Raw genomic sequence first — 16,898 nt, 5'->3', positions numbered from 1 at the left:
TACCTGGATGAGAGGCTCCACAGGAACACTGTATTCCTACACGACGTGTGATCACTAACATGAACGGCCTGTGGCGGACCCTTAGATCCTGTGACATCTGCATGGGAGAGGCTGTTTCAGGCGAAGGCATTTTCCTCCATATTTCTCCAGCTGTATTGTGGGTGGTTATTGGGTAGGCACGAGACTGGTCCCATTGGAATCCAACCATCTTGCATCAATCTGGATCGAGCATCGATGGCAGCGATGAGAATGAATTGTAACTCATGGGCTTTGCGTGATGCCCCATAGCCCACCTTGCTTCACTGGTTGGTTCTCTGGTGGTCCTGCTGGAGTGTATCAGAGGTGTTTGCTGTTCCTAAATGTGGGCACAGCACAGAAGGGGAGACACAGCCTGTGAGCTGCTGGTCTCACTACAACCGGCCCTGTGAGCTACCCTTTTCCCTTTGCCCCCTTGGGCAGATATCAAGGAGGATTTCTTGGAAGGGCGTAGACTCGCAGGGAGAAGGGCTCCCCTGCTAGGAGGTGATCTGTGCAGTTGAAAATTCCACGGACCCTGGCTGTCTTTTCAGCCAGTGCCCATGGCCTCTAACATGTCAGGCACACGGCTTCTTTCTTAGGTCTATTATTTACTTGAAATTCCACCTTACTCTCATTTTACACTTTCTAGCTGTAAAATCCTACGTAACTTTGCACTTATCTCATGAGCCCTGTGTTCTGTGCTCATGTTTGTAGCTAAATTTGCTTCCCTAGTGGAGCTTTTTACGTCTGGTGCCCAGGAATGTATATCCAGGAAAGAGTCAATGAGAAAATCCAAGCTTTGTTTGTTTGGGTTTTTTTGTAGATTTTAATTTTTAGAGCAGTGTTAGGCTCACAGCCAAACTCAGCAGAAGGTACAGAGATTTTCCGTACATCCTCTGTCCCCACACATGCATAACCTTCCCCATAAATGCAAGTTTTTTAATATCAAGGGCAAAGGTTGATTTTTAAAAATTACAATGTGAAAATGTGCCCATTGAAAATATGGAAAATACAGAAAAGTAAAAAGAAGAAATAGATAAAAAGAACTATCCATGGTTCCATCACCTGTAAACAACATTGATAACATTTTAATGCATTTCTTTCTCATCTCTTCTCCTTTGTATTTTTAATAAGTGATTTTCTCTCTCCCTACTTATTATAAAATAATGTTCTACAAACTCTTCCACATATTCTAAGCAAAAAACAGTGTAAGTTCCCAGAGATATAGACAAGACTGTTCATCCCAAAATTATTCATAAGAACAATAGCTAACACTTACCAGTAACTTACTATGTGCCAGGAACTGGTCTAAAAACTGGATCCTGACAACAACCCTATTGTCGCGTAGGTGTTACGGTTATTTCCATGTTACTAATGAGAAAGCTGAGGTACAGAGAGGTCACAGCTAGTAAGCGGCTCAGGGATTTAAATCGAAGCCGTCTGACTCTGCCGTCCATACTCTGTTGTCTGTATTGCTCTACTAGTGACAACATAAGAAAAAAATCTGACTGATCAAAAGGAAATTTATTAAATAAATTATGATATAGACACACAATGGAATATCACCAGCTTTCACAATGTTGTAGATAGATATTCATTGACATAAAAAAACAAAAAAAAAAAAAAAAAAGGAAGGCATAGTTCCATGGCTTATGATTCCATTTTTAAAACTTTGTATAATTCGGAGAAATCATGTAAGTTTATCTGTAAACAGAGAAAAAAGCATAGAAAAAAAATGACAAACACCAAAATGTTAACTGTGATTTTTTTTTTCTAGGAGGCAGCATTCTAGGTGTCTTTCTTTTCCTCTCAGTACATCTCTATATTTGGGGAGTCGAATGACTCTTAATTGCTTTCATCATCTAAGAAACGCAGTAAAGCTATTTTTAAAGGGTTGTGGCGACTGCTATTCCATCAGTAACCGTGAGTGCGCTGCTGGTTAATTTTTAAAGAGAAAGCAGTGTGGCTTCGTGCCACACCCAGGTAAAGGGCTCTGGGGGGCACGCTGGCCCAGCGCACAGGCTTCCTGTGTCTCAGCTGCCTGGATGCAGAGTTTCCATGACTGTCCCACCATCCCTGAGCATCCAACCACAGCAGAGTCTGGCTGGATTTCTAGTTTCTGGCCCTCAGACATTCTCGCAGATGGTTGCTTCATTAAGCGCACTGAGCTCGTCTCTGACCCCAGTGGATCTGCCTTCTGGAGCACGCAGACTACAGGGAACCTCAAAAAACAAAACCTTAGATAACCCACAAGGGAGATTTGGCAAAGTCGGTGGTTCTATGCCCTATCTGTCTCTGTATTGGTTTGGTTCCCTGTAGACGCTAGAAAGATCTGAAATAGCGTACCTGTAATGAAGAGGTGAGAATCAGGCTACATAAAGTGCGCATGGAACAATTTACGCAGCAGAGGCAGCAAACACCTGTTTGGTGACCATTGGAAGTCAGGCACTACTTGGGGACACAAAGAGGGATCTCACAGCCTAAAGGAGAAGAGACAGGGCGCCTGGGTGGCTTAGTTGGTTGGCTGTCTGCCTTCGGCTCGGGTCGTGATCTCGGGGTCCTGGGATTGAGCCCCGCATCGCATCAGCAGGGAGTCTGCTTCTCCCTCCCACTCTCCCTCTGTGCTCTCTCGTTCTCAAATAAATAAAATCTCTAAAAAAAAAAGAAAAAAGAAAAAAAGAAAGAAGAGACATTGATTACTTCAGAGAGGAGGTGACATTTCAGTTGGATTTTGGAGAGGGAGTAGGGGTTTGTCAGGTAGACAAGTGAGAGCAGGGTCTTCCAGGCAGATGGAATAGTAAAGTGCCAAGACCTGGAGTCGTGAAGGAGTTTGGCACGGTCCGGGAACACGGAGCCCAGGACAGCTCAGTGGCAATGCTCCCAATGAGGCCAGTTTTGAGGACAATGGCTCCAGAGGAGCTGAGACATCCGTACCTTATATTCAACAGGCAGCTAGCAAAGACTGATTCCATGCAGGGGCATAAGCAGGCCCATGTTTTAGAAAATTAATGCTGATGCCAATGTCACTGACAAAACGGAGACAATCTAAAGGGAAGTTCCACCGGCTGCCATCACCTCAGCTATCTGCCTGGCAGCTCCTGTCCACGTATGCTGCCTTCCCCCACTGCCATGGAGGAATCAAGGGTTCTCCTCTCTAAAGTCGATCTCTCCCCATGCATGACTTCTCGCCCCCACCTTCCTACCCAAGGATGGGCTCCAGAAATTCTCCCCCTCTGGCCTACATTAACAAACTACCTTTCTACGGCATCACCATGAGCCTACAAATATGCCGTTATTTCTTCTATCTTGACCCCATTTCTCCTTCCAGCCGCTGTCCCATTTCTCTCCTCTTTGCAAAACTCCTGGAAAGAGTTGTCGTAGTTAATGTCACCAATTCCTCCTCTTGTCCTTTGCCTTAAATCCACTCCCAACAGGCTTTTTCTCCCTATACCCCACCAAAACTTCTCGAATCAAGATCTTGAACACCTCTATGTTACTAACAATCCTTATGTGACTTGACCTCTCCCTGCTCCTAGAAACACCTTCTTCACTGGGCTCTCGGGCACTCCCACACCCCTAGATTTCTTCCTACCTCACTGAGCGCTCCTTCTCACCCTCGACTGATACCCCTCTGACCCCAGCCTCTTCATGTTGCTCTGTCCCAGGACTCGGACCTTGGCGCCCTCTTCCTCTCCGTGTACATTCATTCCTTGGTGATCTCACCCATCTGCATATTGACAACCATCGACTTTATATTTTTAGCCCAGATCTCTTCACTGAGTCCCAGGCTTATTTATCCAACTGCTTTCTCAACATCTTCATTTGGAGGTCTCATGACTATTTCAAATTCAACATGTGCAAAATGGAGCTCCTGATACTCCTCCCCAAACCCACTCCTCTGGAGTCTCTCTGACTCAGCTCGTGGAATTTTGTCCTTTGAGTCGCTGAGGCCAAATGCTTTGGCGTCATCATCGGTCATACTTTATTTCCCTTTGTGCTCCACATCCAGTCTGTTAGCAAATTCTGTGGGCTCCACATTCAACGTATATCCAGGATCTGATGTAACTTCCCACTTGCATTGCTGCCGTCCTGGTCTGAGACACCTCACCTCCATTATTACCCTCTAGGTCACTGCCCAGATGCCTAGAGGCCTCGAGTGTCCTGGACTGTCCCCCAGTCTATTCTCCATCCAGTAAAGAATGGTCCTTTCAGAACTGAGTCAGGTCATATTACTTATAAACTGGCAGCGGGTCCTCATTTACGTCAGAGTAAAGGCCGACGTCTTCACAGTGGCCAGCACAGCCCTATTACAATGACCTTCCATACTTACTTAGTGTGTTATGTCATCTGGCTCCTTTTGCATGAATGTTGGCTCCACTTGGGCAGAGGACTTTGTCTGTTGTCAGCACTCGATCCACATTTGTTGAATGAATGAATGAATGTAGAAGGACCAGAGTGAGGAGAGGCTAGAGGGTGGGGGACCAGTACTGGTCCAGGTACTGGAATTGTCTAGGTAAAAAGTTGAGACCCTGAATCAAGAAACTGTAATGGGAAAGGCACAGTGGAATGCAGTCCGGAGCAATTTTTTGCCATAAATGACCGGGCATGGTAACCACATCACTGTTGAGGACGAGGACCTGGGGAGGAGTCCAAGGCCCCCTGCTTCCAGCTTAAACAAGATCGGTAGGATGAGAGGTGAGGCAGAAGGGCAGTTCTAGAGTTTGGGCTTGAACATGTTGAATGTAAGCAGGAGATGTTCACTCAGCAGTTAGAATAACTAAAACCAATCCCCTCTTCTTTTTGGAAGGTACTTAACTGCAAATATATATAGTTTATACGCCCGTGAGTCTCTTGTGATTAAAATATCAATTCTGCCAGTTCAGTGGTCATTATTAGTTCGAAAGCAGCCAATGTGTGCTTAATGAATGACCCAGATATGCCTAGCAGATGGTAGGAGTTGATGGAAAAGTCACTTTTCCATATTATACAAATAATATATATTCATTGTCAAATGATCACAGGAAGTTAAGAAACATGTCTCTCCTCAAGAGGTGTTAAACCACCCAAACCGTTGGGATGAATGTAGCAATACGCTTTTAAATGTACATTAATTTGGCAAATCATCTATTTCATTTTAGTCGTTTACGAATGTCTTACTCAAAGCAAAACACCTTCTAGTTATTCCGACCCGCGAACCTCGCTTTCAGTGACATTTTCCTCGTGATGGCCAGGCAGCTGCCACCACCTCCCACCCTCCGCCCTGGCACTGGGAGCAGCGTTGGTCACGGGAAGCTTGTCGGGTGTCTCTGCTGGTTGCCCGGCAGCATTAGGTGGACGCTGGGCCATGTCTACACAAGAACTCAGAGGCTCCTGAAAAGCCAAGGTTTGCCCGAGGTAGAGAACTCCAAATAAGCTTCAGACGGAGAGTGGGAAGAAAACAAGCAGACTCTCTCCTGCCAGCATTTGTGTAAGCGAAGCAAAGGAGAGTGGAAATTTCTAGAGGAAAAAAATTCATTTACCTCTTGTAGGAAAGGAGGCATCCACTTGACAGAGAAGTCGGCCTCTTTTTCTTTTTTTAAAGGTTTATTGATGTGTGAGAGAGAGAGAGTACGGAGTGGGGGCAGAGGGAAAGGGAGAGAAAGTCTTAAGCAGACTCCACACTGAGTGTGGAGCCCAACGCGGGGCTCGATCTCACAACCCTGAGACCAGGACTTGAGCCAAAACTGAGAGTCAGACAGTTAACCAACTGTACCACCCAGGCACCCCGAACTCAGTCTCTTACACAGGTCTTTCCATCTCCGGGGAGGCAGCTAAAGTGTGGTCGTGTCAAAGGATTTGGAATCTTAGCAACTGCGAGCCACTCTCAGCCTCACTGAGCCTCAGTTTCTTCGTCTGTAAAATGGGAGAATTAACTGATTCTCAGGATTGGCACCAGTGCAATGAGGTGGCATGTACAAACGTTTGTAAACTGCCAGTGCCTTAAACTTGCTATCTGAAGCCTCCTGTATCAAGTGCATTTTGATACTTTGTGGGGGGAAAAATAGCTTTAGGCAGGCTTTCCTAAAATAGCTCCCCGTTTCTTCCCACACCCTCATCCCAGCTTCCAACCCCTTATCGCACTTTTCCTTCATAGCAGGGATCACGACCCGAAAATAGACGTGTTCATTCCCTCTTCTCCTGGGAGCCAGTCAGCTCCACGAGAGCAGGGTTCTGCCGCTCTGGTTCAGCACTGTCTCTCCAAGGGCTCAGACCAAGGCCCAAGGCCTAGGAGGCGCGTAATGAATAGTTGTTAAACGTGAGCAATGAGCGTACCATCTGATTCTTCCAGGAGCCGTACGGGGGAGCCATCACACAGCTGGTTCTCAAACTCTTAAATGCAGGCTCTGTGGCCCAGTACGAAGGGATTCTGATTGTGTGCGACTGGTGGGGGCTCCTGGATTTGCTATTTTTAACAGGTGCCTGGGAGCCCGGGGGTTTGTGGCGGTAGACACTAAGAAGGTTACTCTGAATCAGAGAAACCTTGTTTTGACTCCAGCCTGCCACTTAACTGGTTGTGTATGACCTTAGGGAGGTAACTTGACTTCTAGGAGCCCCTTTCCTTATCTCTTCAGTGAGAATGACAACATTCTCAGGGAGCTGTTACGAGAATTAAATTAAGTCATGGATGTGAAGTTCTTGGCATGAGGCCAGTTGTGCAGTTGGCTGTTGTTATATTTATTATTATTATTATTCTATTGTTATGCCCTAGCAAGAGAATTTCTCCCTGAAGGATCACGCTTAGGAATCTCTTAAAGTAGGATCCCCACCAGCAGCACGGCATCACCTGGGAGCTGGTTAGAGGTACAGAAAGTCTGACCCACCCGAGACCTGCTGAACGTGACCTTGCACTGTTAAGAAGAGCTCTAGGTTATTCGTTTGCACATTCGGGTTTGAAAAACACTGCTCAAAATCACATATGCCATTGTTTTCTTCCTGTCTCTAACTCCAGAGTCGGCTCAGGTTTCTAAGCCCTAGCATCACAGAGTTTGAATCCTTGACAGCTGCTTCTCATCCTTCTGAGTGCAAAGAGGGAGCCCCCAGCTCACTCTGGGTACCCCTCCAGCTGAGGACGTTTGGAGAAGGGATTCCTTCACGGAGCTGCAGCTAACCCTCTGAGCAAGTAGGAGATGGACCCAAACTCTGGCTTGCTTCCTCCTCTGTCCCGGGCTTGCTCCCACCTGGCAGAACCCTGTATGGAAGGTGAGAGAAGCCCAGCCCCCCGAGAGAAGGGCAGAGACTCCCCCTTTGCCTGGAGCCCAGGCCCCAGCTCCACCTTTGCCGACCCTGACTGGTTTTGGGATGAGAACATCCAAGCAAAGCGGGCCAGGGTGGAGACCATCGTCCAAGGCATGTGCCTCTCTCCTCACGCTCTGGCTCTGGGGCCAGGCAATGCCGGAGCCAGGGACGGCGCGTATTGTGCAGAGAAGGCCCGGGAGCGGAAGAGGAAGCAGAGCCTTCCCATGCAGCAGGGCCCTCTGAAGCCAGGCCCTGTCGGGGACCACGGCAGCAGGAAAGGGGGCCCTCGGGTAAGAGAACAGCTCCATCAGCTGAAGCAACAGCTAAGACATTTACAAAAGCACATCCTGCAGGCTGCTGAGCCCAGGGACGCAGCCCAGGACCCAGGAGGCTCCGAGACAGACCAGGGCCCTCTGAGGGTAAAGCAGAGGAAGGGCTGTGGATCTAGGCCCTGGGCTATGGACAGTGACCACTACCAGGGTTCCCGTGCGGACCTCTCCTGGGAGGAAGAACACAGGGCATCTGAGGTGGAATGCCAGTCTGACGAGCCCAGATTCCTTCCCTGTGGAGCACGGGCTTTGCTGGAGATTCTGAGGAAAGAACTGACGGGGGCTGTGGCCCAAGCTGTGGACTCAGTATTACAGAAGGTACTAACGGATCCACCAGGCCACCTGACTCAGCTGGGCAGAAGCTTCCAGGGGCTTGTGCCAGAGGGGAGAAGTGAGCCCTCACCTCCTGAGAGAGGAGCCTGTAAAGATCTGTTTCCTTTGGCCACCTTGCCCAGGAGGGCCCAGCCACAGACTGGGGTCCCATTGCGAAACCTATCACTGGCCAAGTCTCTGGATCCTCCTCGATACCCTGTCTCTCTGAGGATGATCCCCAGATCCTATCAGGGTCCTCCAGCAAACTGCCCTTTGACGGCGCCTTCCCACATCCAGGGAAATCAGATCCTTGGCCAGCTACTGGGTCACGGACCCAGTGGTCACTGGAGCAGCAGTCTTTCCCACGACTCATCTTCCCAAAGCCACCCCTCCTCAGAGCCGGCCCTGCGACCGTGGGGAGCGGTCAAGCTGCGACCTTCGGTTCTGAGCCAGCAGCAGTACGCCTTGCCCTTCACTTCCCCCCGTTTGGAGAGACTGCCCCTTCTCCCCTCGGTGAAGATGGAACCGGGCGGTCAGCAGGCCGCCCCCGACGTGCTGCCTTTTCCTTCCGTCCACATATCCTTTACTGGTAACTGAACTTCTCACCGCCTCGGCCCAGAGAAACGGGCAGTCTGGAAGGTGAGGGGAGGCAGGGACAAATAACTCCATAGTATTCAATAGCTTTGCTTTCCCGATGGCCTTAATGTTCCTTCCAGGCTCTCCTTCCCTGAGGCTCGTAGTTGTTAGGTCTTGACAGGGTGGTGGCCACATTCTGGGATTTAAGGATGCTGAGAAGATTCACTAACCTTCTTCTGTGACACGCTGGATTCTACCACTACTGACTCTTTCCTTTGCGTCTGAAAGAGTTTTGTTTGTAAACTCTAGGGGCTTCCAAAATATGATAAATACCTGATGGAAGGAAAACCCCATAATGTGGTTGTCAGAGGCCTGTACACCTAGGCAGAGAGGGTCGAAGGAATGACCTCATCTGAAGCATGGCTCTCCCAATCTCTTGACTCCACAGGCAAAAAAGCCTACATTGTCCAGGTAGTTCACAGGGAAGCGATGAGGGACCAGAAACTTCTGAGGCAGATGGAAAAGGGGACGCTTTCTCGAGGGGTTAGACCCAAGAGGCAGCTGGGAGGGGTAAGAAGGCTTTAGTTTGAGGAACAGCTTCTAAGCTGCAGCTGAGAGGACTAGAGCTTGGGGGCTGGGCGTCTAGAGGCAATGGGGACGGCTTCCCTATGCGGAAGGCTGAGGGGCTGAGGGGCTGGGCAGGTCTGAGGGGATCTGGATCTTACTGCAATCCTTAGGCAGACCCCACTCTCTCAAATAGTGTTGCCCAGAGTAACCCTCCCTCAGGATATTAATGGTTATTAAATTAGGAAAAAAGCAGCTTGGGTAAATACTAGATTATTTTTACTGGTTATTAAATACTGGCTATTTCTACTACTGGGTAGTTTGTGGGACTTCTCAGAGCCTTTAACATGCTGATGTCCACGGGAAGCTCTAGGAGGAGAAGGTCTGCAGCCTCAAACTCACATGACCGAAGATCCTCTTCCAACAAGCATCCTTGTAGGACTAAAATTCCCGACGTTAGTTTGGATGTTGCTTTTATAGCGAGCTGAGCTCACACTGCTCCTTCTCATGGGCAGCCTATAATTGAGTCTTCCAGAGGTCAGTGCGTCTGTGGAGCTGCATATCCAGGTGTGAACAGTCGTGTCCTCTGCCTGGGAAGCTGTATGAAGGGCGGCAGGACGGGGTGGGACCCGCTCACTGCCACACCGCGGTGGGCTCTTGTGTCCTAAAGGCCACGAGCGCCCTCTTCTGGTCACAGGTGTTGGAGGCGCGCCTAAAGCTTGGGCACCGCTGTGCTGTCCGGGCAGGCAGGCAACGCCAAGAACGCTCCCGGGCCACTACTGCCTCTCAGGCAGTAGGAAATCTTGGAGGTGCAGAGACAGATCGACAGGAAATCGCCCCGTGAGACAAAGGCTAGGTTATTTCTGGGCCTTTGGTAAGAAGCCACTGGTTAAAGTCGGGCAATGGGGGAAGAACCTAAGGGACTCAGTCCCTAAAGGTTCTTTGCTATACTTCCCCTGGCAGGGGCGTGCTGATATTTCTCGGGCACCTACTGTGTGCCTAGCCCCGCTCCGTAAAATGAGGACTGGACTCAGACAGCTTTGGGAGGTCCGGCTGCACGGAATGATTTGGGGCCCCCAGGCGGCATCCTGGTTCCCCAGCTGGTCCCTCATTCCTGTTGCCTTCACTCCAGAATTAGAGATGTGTTCCTGTGGGCCACGAAAGCCGCTAAGAGCAAGCTACTTTGAAGCGCTGAAGAAAGTTCACAGCCGTAGGACATCCGGGGCAACAGGCCGAGCAGGCGCGGTGACCAGACAGTAGGGGGCAGCACCTGCTGCGCCGCGCCCCTTCCCTGCGGCGGGCAGGGAAGCCGCAGTTCACATGGATCTGTCCACCACCCCTTAGCCACAGTTCTGAGACTCAGGAGCTCTGGAAGTCCCTGTGATTTCTTCCCCCTAAGGCTGATGGAAACATTTTTGGGGGCAAAACCTGACCTGCACTGATTGGAGGCCATTTATTGACTATCCCACTTACTGTAAATAACCATCCACTTTGCTGTGGAAATATGAATGTATCGGATGACGGACTGCTGCCACAGCCCCTGCTCTGGCCCGTAACGAGCATATGGCATATGCACCGTGTGGCCATTATAAAATAATAAATTCTGAAATCCGAAGCCCATTTGGCGCAGCGTTTCGGAGAAGGGGTTGTGGGCCTGTGTGAGCTCACCATCTTCCAGGCTCCACTCTAGATCAGGTATCCGAGGCAGGGACAGAGGAGCAAACTAATTTGCCTAAAGTCACAAGACAAACACACGTGGAGCCAGGATTCAAACCCAGGGTCGGAGACAAGCACAAGCTTTAACTACTGCACTTACATTTTAGAAATGAGGCCCAGAGGCTTGCCCCTAATGAGGTGGCAAAATCAGTGTCCGAAACTGGGTCTTTGGGCTACTAAATCCAGCCTTCTTTCCACAGCATTTGTGAACCTTTAAGAAGAATAAGAAGTAGGTCCAACGAGGCAAGGGCAGGGGTCCTCTGGGCAGCAGCCTGGGTGCCCAGGCCATCTGTAACCGTGATTAGTTGGTTTGGTCTCCTTTGGGTAAACTGATGCGTCCTACTAAGACATCCTAATTGTCCTAAAGGTACAGCTCTCTGACCTGAACTCCGAGGTTACTCTGTGTAACGCTTCCCACCCAGCCCCAGGACGGTCCCTGGGAATGCTATGTGTTCTTCTGTAAGAATCTTTATTTCCCTCCCATGCTGGTGCTGGGCACTCACACCACAGCTCCCTGCTCTTGTTAGAGGAGAGGCAGTCTACTCTCAGAGTGAGGGATGGGTTAGAATATAATGGTTTCAGGTTGATCATCTAATCACTCATTCATTCTTTCAGCCAACAATCATTTATTGAGCACCTGTTATGTTCCTAGCACCGGGCTAGGCATGTGGAATACAAAAACAAGAAGATAAGGTCCTTGCCCTCAAGGAGCTCACAGTCTAAATGGGGAGACAAACATGCAGTAAAATTTCCAGTAAGGTCACTGCTACAACAGAGGTTTGTACAAAGAGCCTTGATACCCCAGGGGAAGGAAGGCCTAATTCAGCAAGGAAATATTTCACAGAGGAGGGGTGTCCGAGCTGAGCTGGGAGGGGTGAAGGAGAGCTCTGCCAGGCACTCGGGGAGCAGGCACAACAGCCGAGAAGTTCGAGCTTCCTGAGCGGGAGCAAACTGTGATCTGCTCCTCAGGCTGGTTAGGTGCTTGCTGGCTTAGAAACTGCCAAGGGAGCTATGAGAGTAGAATGGGGACCATCAAGTCGGCTCATCTCATTTTACAGATGGGGAAACTGAGGCAAGGAAGGGGAAGGAAATCTCTACACGGGGTTTTGAAATCTGGGACAGACCTGCCATCTCTTCCCATTCTATTCTGACAGTGCACAAGCACAAAGTACGACAAACTGTATTTGATGTCATAGAAGCCATAGAACTTTTGTACATCAAGTGTTTTTTAAATTCTGAAAATTTACTGTACATATATGGATGGTATTCAGCGTCTGGAAAAAGCTTTTTTTGTTTTGTTTTGTTTTTTCAGTAAGCTCTAAGCCCAACGTGGGTCTTCCAAGATCAAGAGTCACATTTCTACCGACTGAGACAGCCAGGCACCTTAAGAAAAAGCTTATCTGATCAGACTTGCTAGAGACAGAAAAATGGAACTAATCCACCATTCAAATAGAAAAAAAGTAAAATAGAAACCATAAGGAACAGGACAATTCATTATTTGGGTAAATTAATAAAATTGATTAACTGGTGTTAATTTTCCTTGACGCTGAGATAAATCCAGGAGGGCCTAAATCCTGGTCACTTGAAGAAGGCCAAACTGATGTTTTTCTTCACACGTTATCCCAGCTCCAACCTCCTGAAGGCTTACTTCCCTGATGTCCAGGTAAAGTCATTCTTCACCTCTGAAAGCCTCTGCAAAACTCCCAAGAGGCAGTGGGTTTTGGCCAGTGGGAGGCAAGTCCCAGGTCATATGTGCACGTCACATCCCCTTCATGTTGCTGATGGAAATATACAATTTCCAGTTCTGGGCTGAGACTTTTCATGAATAGCTTTGGGCCACAAAGGTTGGGTATCTGAATTTTAAGATTTTGAGCTGTAGATACACCCAGAAACACATGGGGAGGGATGGTGGCTGGGAGAGGGAAACATTAGTAAACAGCATCTTTGGCCTAGTGTTTTGTCTCTTCTGGGGGAGAGCACGATAAAGAAAGACTATATAAAGAGCCGGACACTGTCATGTTTATATTCAAAGTGCTGTATTTCAAAACTAACTGAAGGTGTATAGAGATCAAGCATGACAATAAGGGAGATCGAGCTCTGATTGTTGGAACCGGAGCTTGCCTGTTCCCGTAAACGGTCTGAGGGCCTCCTCTACCCTGGATGTTGGGATAGAGCGGCTAATACTTTGTAACTACATCCTTTGTGTTTTCCAGATCTTTCCCTCATATTCAGTTGCTCAGTTGACCCCTGCACCACACTCTGATTTCAATTCATTCTGTAACTCCAGGGTGGCCATGACCTGCTCTCTGCTCTACACCCTTATCCCTTCCTTTTGCCCTTGACCCTGCAGAAGGCTCTGGGACTGCCATGTAATCTGCCCAGGTGCAGCAGAAGCATCTGGCCTTGACCCCAGACTCTCCAAAGTCACACGAGACACCATGGAAAGCTTTTCATGGGTAAAAAAAAAAAGAAGTCGTAAATTCAGTATATCAAAAACAATATTTTCTAATAGCCATTATAGCTAATTGAGATTTTCCTGTGTAAAAGTGAATAGGCTAGGAAAACAGGTGTGGCTTCTTTTTAAAGAATGCCCTTTTTGGGGTGCCTGGGTGGCTCAGTCAGTTAAGCATCCGACTCTTTATTTCAGCTCAGGTCATGATCTCAGGGTTGTGAGACTGAGCCCTGGATCAGGTCCACGCTGGGCGTGGAGCTTGCTTAAGTCTCTCTCTCCCTCTGCCCCACCCCCACTTAAAAAAAGAAAGCCCTTTTTAATGGTGGTTGAAGCCATCCTTATCGAGCCCTATGTTGAATTGGAAGCTGACAGTTGGGACTCTGAGCACCTCATGGCAAACGTCTGACCTGATGGACCCTGTTGTTTGTACAGTTCAACCGCTGCATAACCTCCCAGATGATCAAGTGGTTCAGCAACTTTCGTGAGTTTTATTACATCCAAATGGAGAAATTTGCCCGGCAAGCGATTTCAGATGGTGTCACAAATCCCAAAATGCTGGTGGTACTCCGCGACTCGGAACTTTTTCGAGCTCTCAATATGCACTATAACAAGGGAAATGATTTTGAGGTAAGACCATGTACTTGGGTCCCATGAGGTCTGATGAGTGCCTTCCCTTTGCGATTGAGTTTTAGAAAAGATCCCCTTCTGTGTCTGTCCTTAAGTCACTGAGAACCAGGGCAGCCTGGGGCCAATATCTGTATCACCCACAAAAAGGAGACTCAACATCTTCTCTGAGGCAACAGGTGGATATCACGAGATGAATATAAACCCAGTCTTCATTCTGAAACTAAAACAGAAGTTGACCAGATGTTGTGCCATTTTAGATCGAATACTCTGCAATGAAAAATTCCATAACTTGACCTTTTCGCCTTAGCGCCAGGAGGCACACAACTCAATGCTGGGCTGTGGCAGCACCTAGACTTGGCCCCGTTTTCTTTAGGATTTCTGTTCATCATTTGGTTCTTTATTCTCACTTGAACAGTTCTATTTGTGGGCCTTTCATGGCAAGTCACCTCAGAGCCTTTCTTTCTGGAAATACTGAATACATACCACTCAAGCTTCTCGGTCCTTTGGGGATCTCTATGAAGGCACACTGTTGGCACCTTACGTACAGCATCAGGAAAGGGTGAGCAAGTGGCCTAGATGTCATGGGTGAGCACTCCTAATCCAGACACGCATTTCCTTGTGTGTGGCCGACAGCTCTGCTGGGCTGGCGTCCCCTTCTGCAGGCCACTGACTACACTTCCCTCTCCTTGCCTTTCTCACTTGACTCGGGTGTACCCAAGAGAGGGAAGAACTGTTGGCGTCTATCAGATGTTTTGTCAGAATATGTCTGGAAACCTAAGCCTTCTTTCTGAGGCTTGTGGCATCAGGGCATGTGGATGGGGCAGGGCTGCCATATCTTTCCACGTGGGGTGGTCATCTGGCATGAGAGGAGGCAAGCCAGGCTGGATTTGGAGGACCTGTGGGACTCCCCATCATTTATGGTGCCCGTCTGTGTGAGGTCCTGCAACATATGCTTGAGTTCCCCTCCACCTCGTGCTTGGCTTTGGAAGCAGGAATGATTCCAAGTCTTTTGGATCCAACCCCAAAACATGGTGGGATGAGGTACAACAGTTGTGAACTTGGGGGCATGACTTTCCACATTAGGCACTAAGGAAGAGAATACTAAAAACCTCCTTTGAACCACAGATTTAATTTCAATCGGAGTCAGAGTTTCCCACTTACTAAAAGCATCAAAGTTAGTGGAATCCACTTCTCCTACAAAGGGAGTGTCCCTAATATGCTTTTTGCCAGGGCTGTCTCACGGGTACCATCATTTTAAGGTTTGTATTTGATGAGAGAGCAGGGGATTCTTAGGGCTGTAGAAACTGAGAGCCAGGAGTAGAGATGCTCTTATCAGCCCACTACCCCAGAACAGGCAGCACTGAGGTCTGCACAGCACCAGCGCTCCTCGGCCTCATGTCTTTTCTTTCTTGTGCGTCTCTTTGGGAATGCAGGTCCCAGACTGCTTCTTGGAAGTTGCCAGCTTGACGTTACAGGAGTTCTTCAGGGCTGTCTCCGCGGGGAAAGACTCAGATCCTTCCTGGAAGAAACCCATTTATAAAATTATTTCGAAACTAGACAGTGATATCCCAGAGATATTCAAATCTTCCAGCTATCCCCAGGAGCTGTTTCGGAATTAAGATCCCACCAACTGAGGAGCAACTGGCCAGGGTTTCCTAGGTTTGTCTTAAATGGCAGTCAGTATAGCTGTAGTCAAATGAAAAGGGCATAAGGAGAAACCCCCCACATAGGTCCTATTACCATTTCGGATCATTTATTTCCTTTTTCAGAATCGTCAGAGTCTTAATCCTAACTATAAAATACATCAACCAAACGTAATGGTGTGTTGGCAGCATATTGTAAAAGGGACATCACAGTTTGGAATCAGAACTTAAATCTCCACTCCCCTGTTTCCCGGGGTTGTGACCCTGGGAATTTGCCAGCATCTCTGCATTTGTAAAGCCAGGTTGTGAGGATAAAAGATATTCTGTCCTAAAGTACACTGTGAAATGTTACTTACTACACAAATGTTAGTTTTCTCCCCCCTGGGCTTTCAGATAAAGTTACCTTTTGTGTGTGTGTGTTTTTGTTTTGTTTTTACAAATCGCTGGTTTTCATTACCTATTTATTGAGCTCCACCTATTTGCTAGACACTTTCTTTTTTTTTTTTTTTAAAGATTTTATTTATTTATTTAACAGAGATAGAGACAGCCAGCGAGAGAGGGAACACAGCAGGGGGAGTGGGAGAGGAAGAAGCAGACTCATAGTGGAGGAGCCTGATGTGGGGCTCGATCCCGTAACGCCGGGATCACGCCCTGAGCCGGAGGCAGACGCTTAACCGCTGTGCCACCCAGGCGCCCCTGCTAGACACTTTCAAATACATTATCTTTAGGCTTTTCACTCTGAAAAGTAGATACTATCTTCATTTGAAAAACAACCAAACCCAAGTTTGAGAACTACGAGGTAACTTGCCAAAGCATAAGGCTAGGGCATTTGGGTCAGCGGGGATGGTCAGGAGTATGGAGGAACCCAAGGCCTTCTGATGCCAGACGATATGCGGGAGCACCTTGTGCTGCCTTTCGTGATCTCAAAGAGGCCACCGTCCCCAGGAAGCATCCAGCACTGATGGGGCACTGCCATCTGACCCCCTCTGCCTAGCACTCAAGAATGCTTCATCACCCAGGATTTCTGCTGATCATGCCAGCACGCCCAAAGCAAGCTTTCTGCTGGACTTGAGTGTTGCTGTTCATTCATTCATCTGCTGGAAGGTTATCAGCGGGACAACCCGACTAGGCTCTAGAAGACCAATGCAACTGATGCCCCAACCTTTTACGTGCAGAAGAAACTGAACTTCAGACTTGAAAGCTGGAAGGGGCCTTAGGAGATCATCTGGCCCACCCTGTTTAAGTTAGGAAGAAGGGAACTGAGGTCCAGACAGGACACTTGCACAGCCCGTGCAGAGCCTCCAGACAATAAATGACGTAACTGGGTGGAAGGCATCACACACAGTAACAGAAACTCCCACTCCATAAGGACATCACAGGCCATGG

General features: G+C 48.4%; 1 protein-coding gene across 1 annotated transcript; it reads left to right on the top strand.

Annotated features, from left to right (window-relative positions):
- The first annotated feature begins 7,184 nt into the window (after window positions 1-7,184).
- PROX2 (prospero homeobox 2) lies at window positions 7,185-15,804 on the top strand. Its single transcript, XM_087856133.1, has 3 exons — window positions 7,185-7,940; window positions 13,675-13,869; window positions 15,303-15,804. The coding sequence occupies exons 1-3, from the start codon at window positions 7,185-7,187 to the stop codon at window positions 15,486-15,488; spliced, it is 1,137 nt and encodes a 378-aa protein (XP_087712259.1). The 3' UTR covers window positions 15,489-15,804.
- The last annotated feature ends 1,094 nt before the right edge of the window (window positions 15,805-16,898 follow it).

The sequence above is a fragment of the Ursus americanus genome, chromosome 26, assembly GCF_024610735.1.
Source record: "Ursus americanus isolate L20-20 chromosome 26, mUrsAme1.1.p, whole genome shotgun sequence".
Lineage (NCBI taxonomy): Eukaryota > Metazoa > Chordata > Mammalia > Carnivora > Ursidae > Ursus > Ursus americanus.
The sequence above is the reverse complement of the archived record's forward strand: the minus strand, read 5'-3'. Positions and strand labels throughout refer to the sequence as shown.

Coding starts and splice junctions, on each gene's coding strand:
- PROX2 (XM_087856133.1), top strand. CDS start 7,185: ATGGACCCAAACTCTGGCTTGCTTCCTCCTCTGTCCCGGGCTTGCTCC. Junction 7,941..13,674: donor TGGACTCAGTATTACAGAAG/GTACTAACGGAT, acceptor TTGTTTGTACAG/TTCAACCGCTGCATAACCTC. Junction 13,870..15,302: donor ACAAGGGAAATGATTTTGAG/GTAAGACCATGT, acceptor TTGGGAATGCAG/GTCCCAGACTGCTTCTTGGA.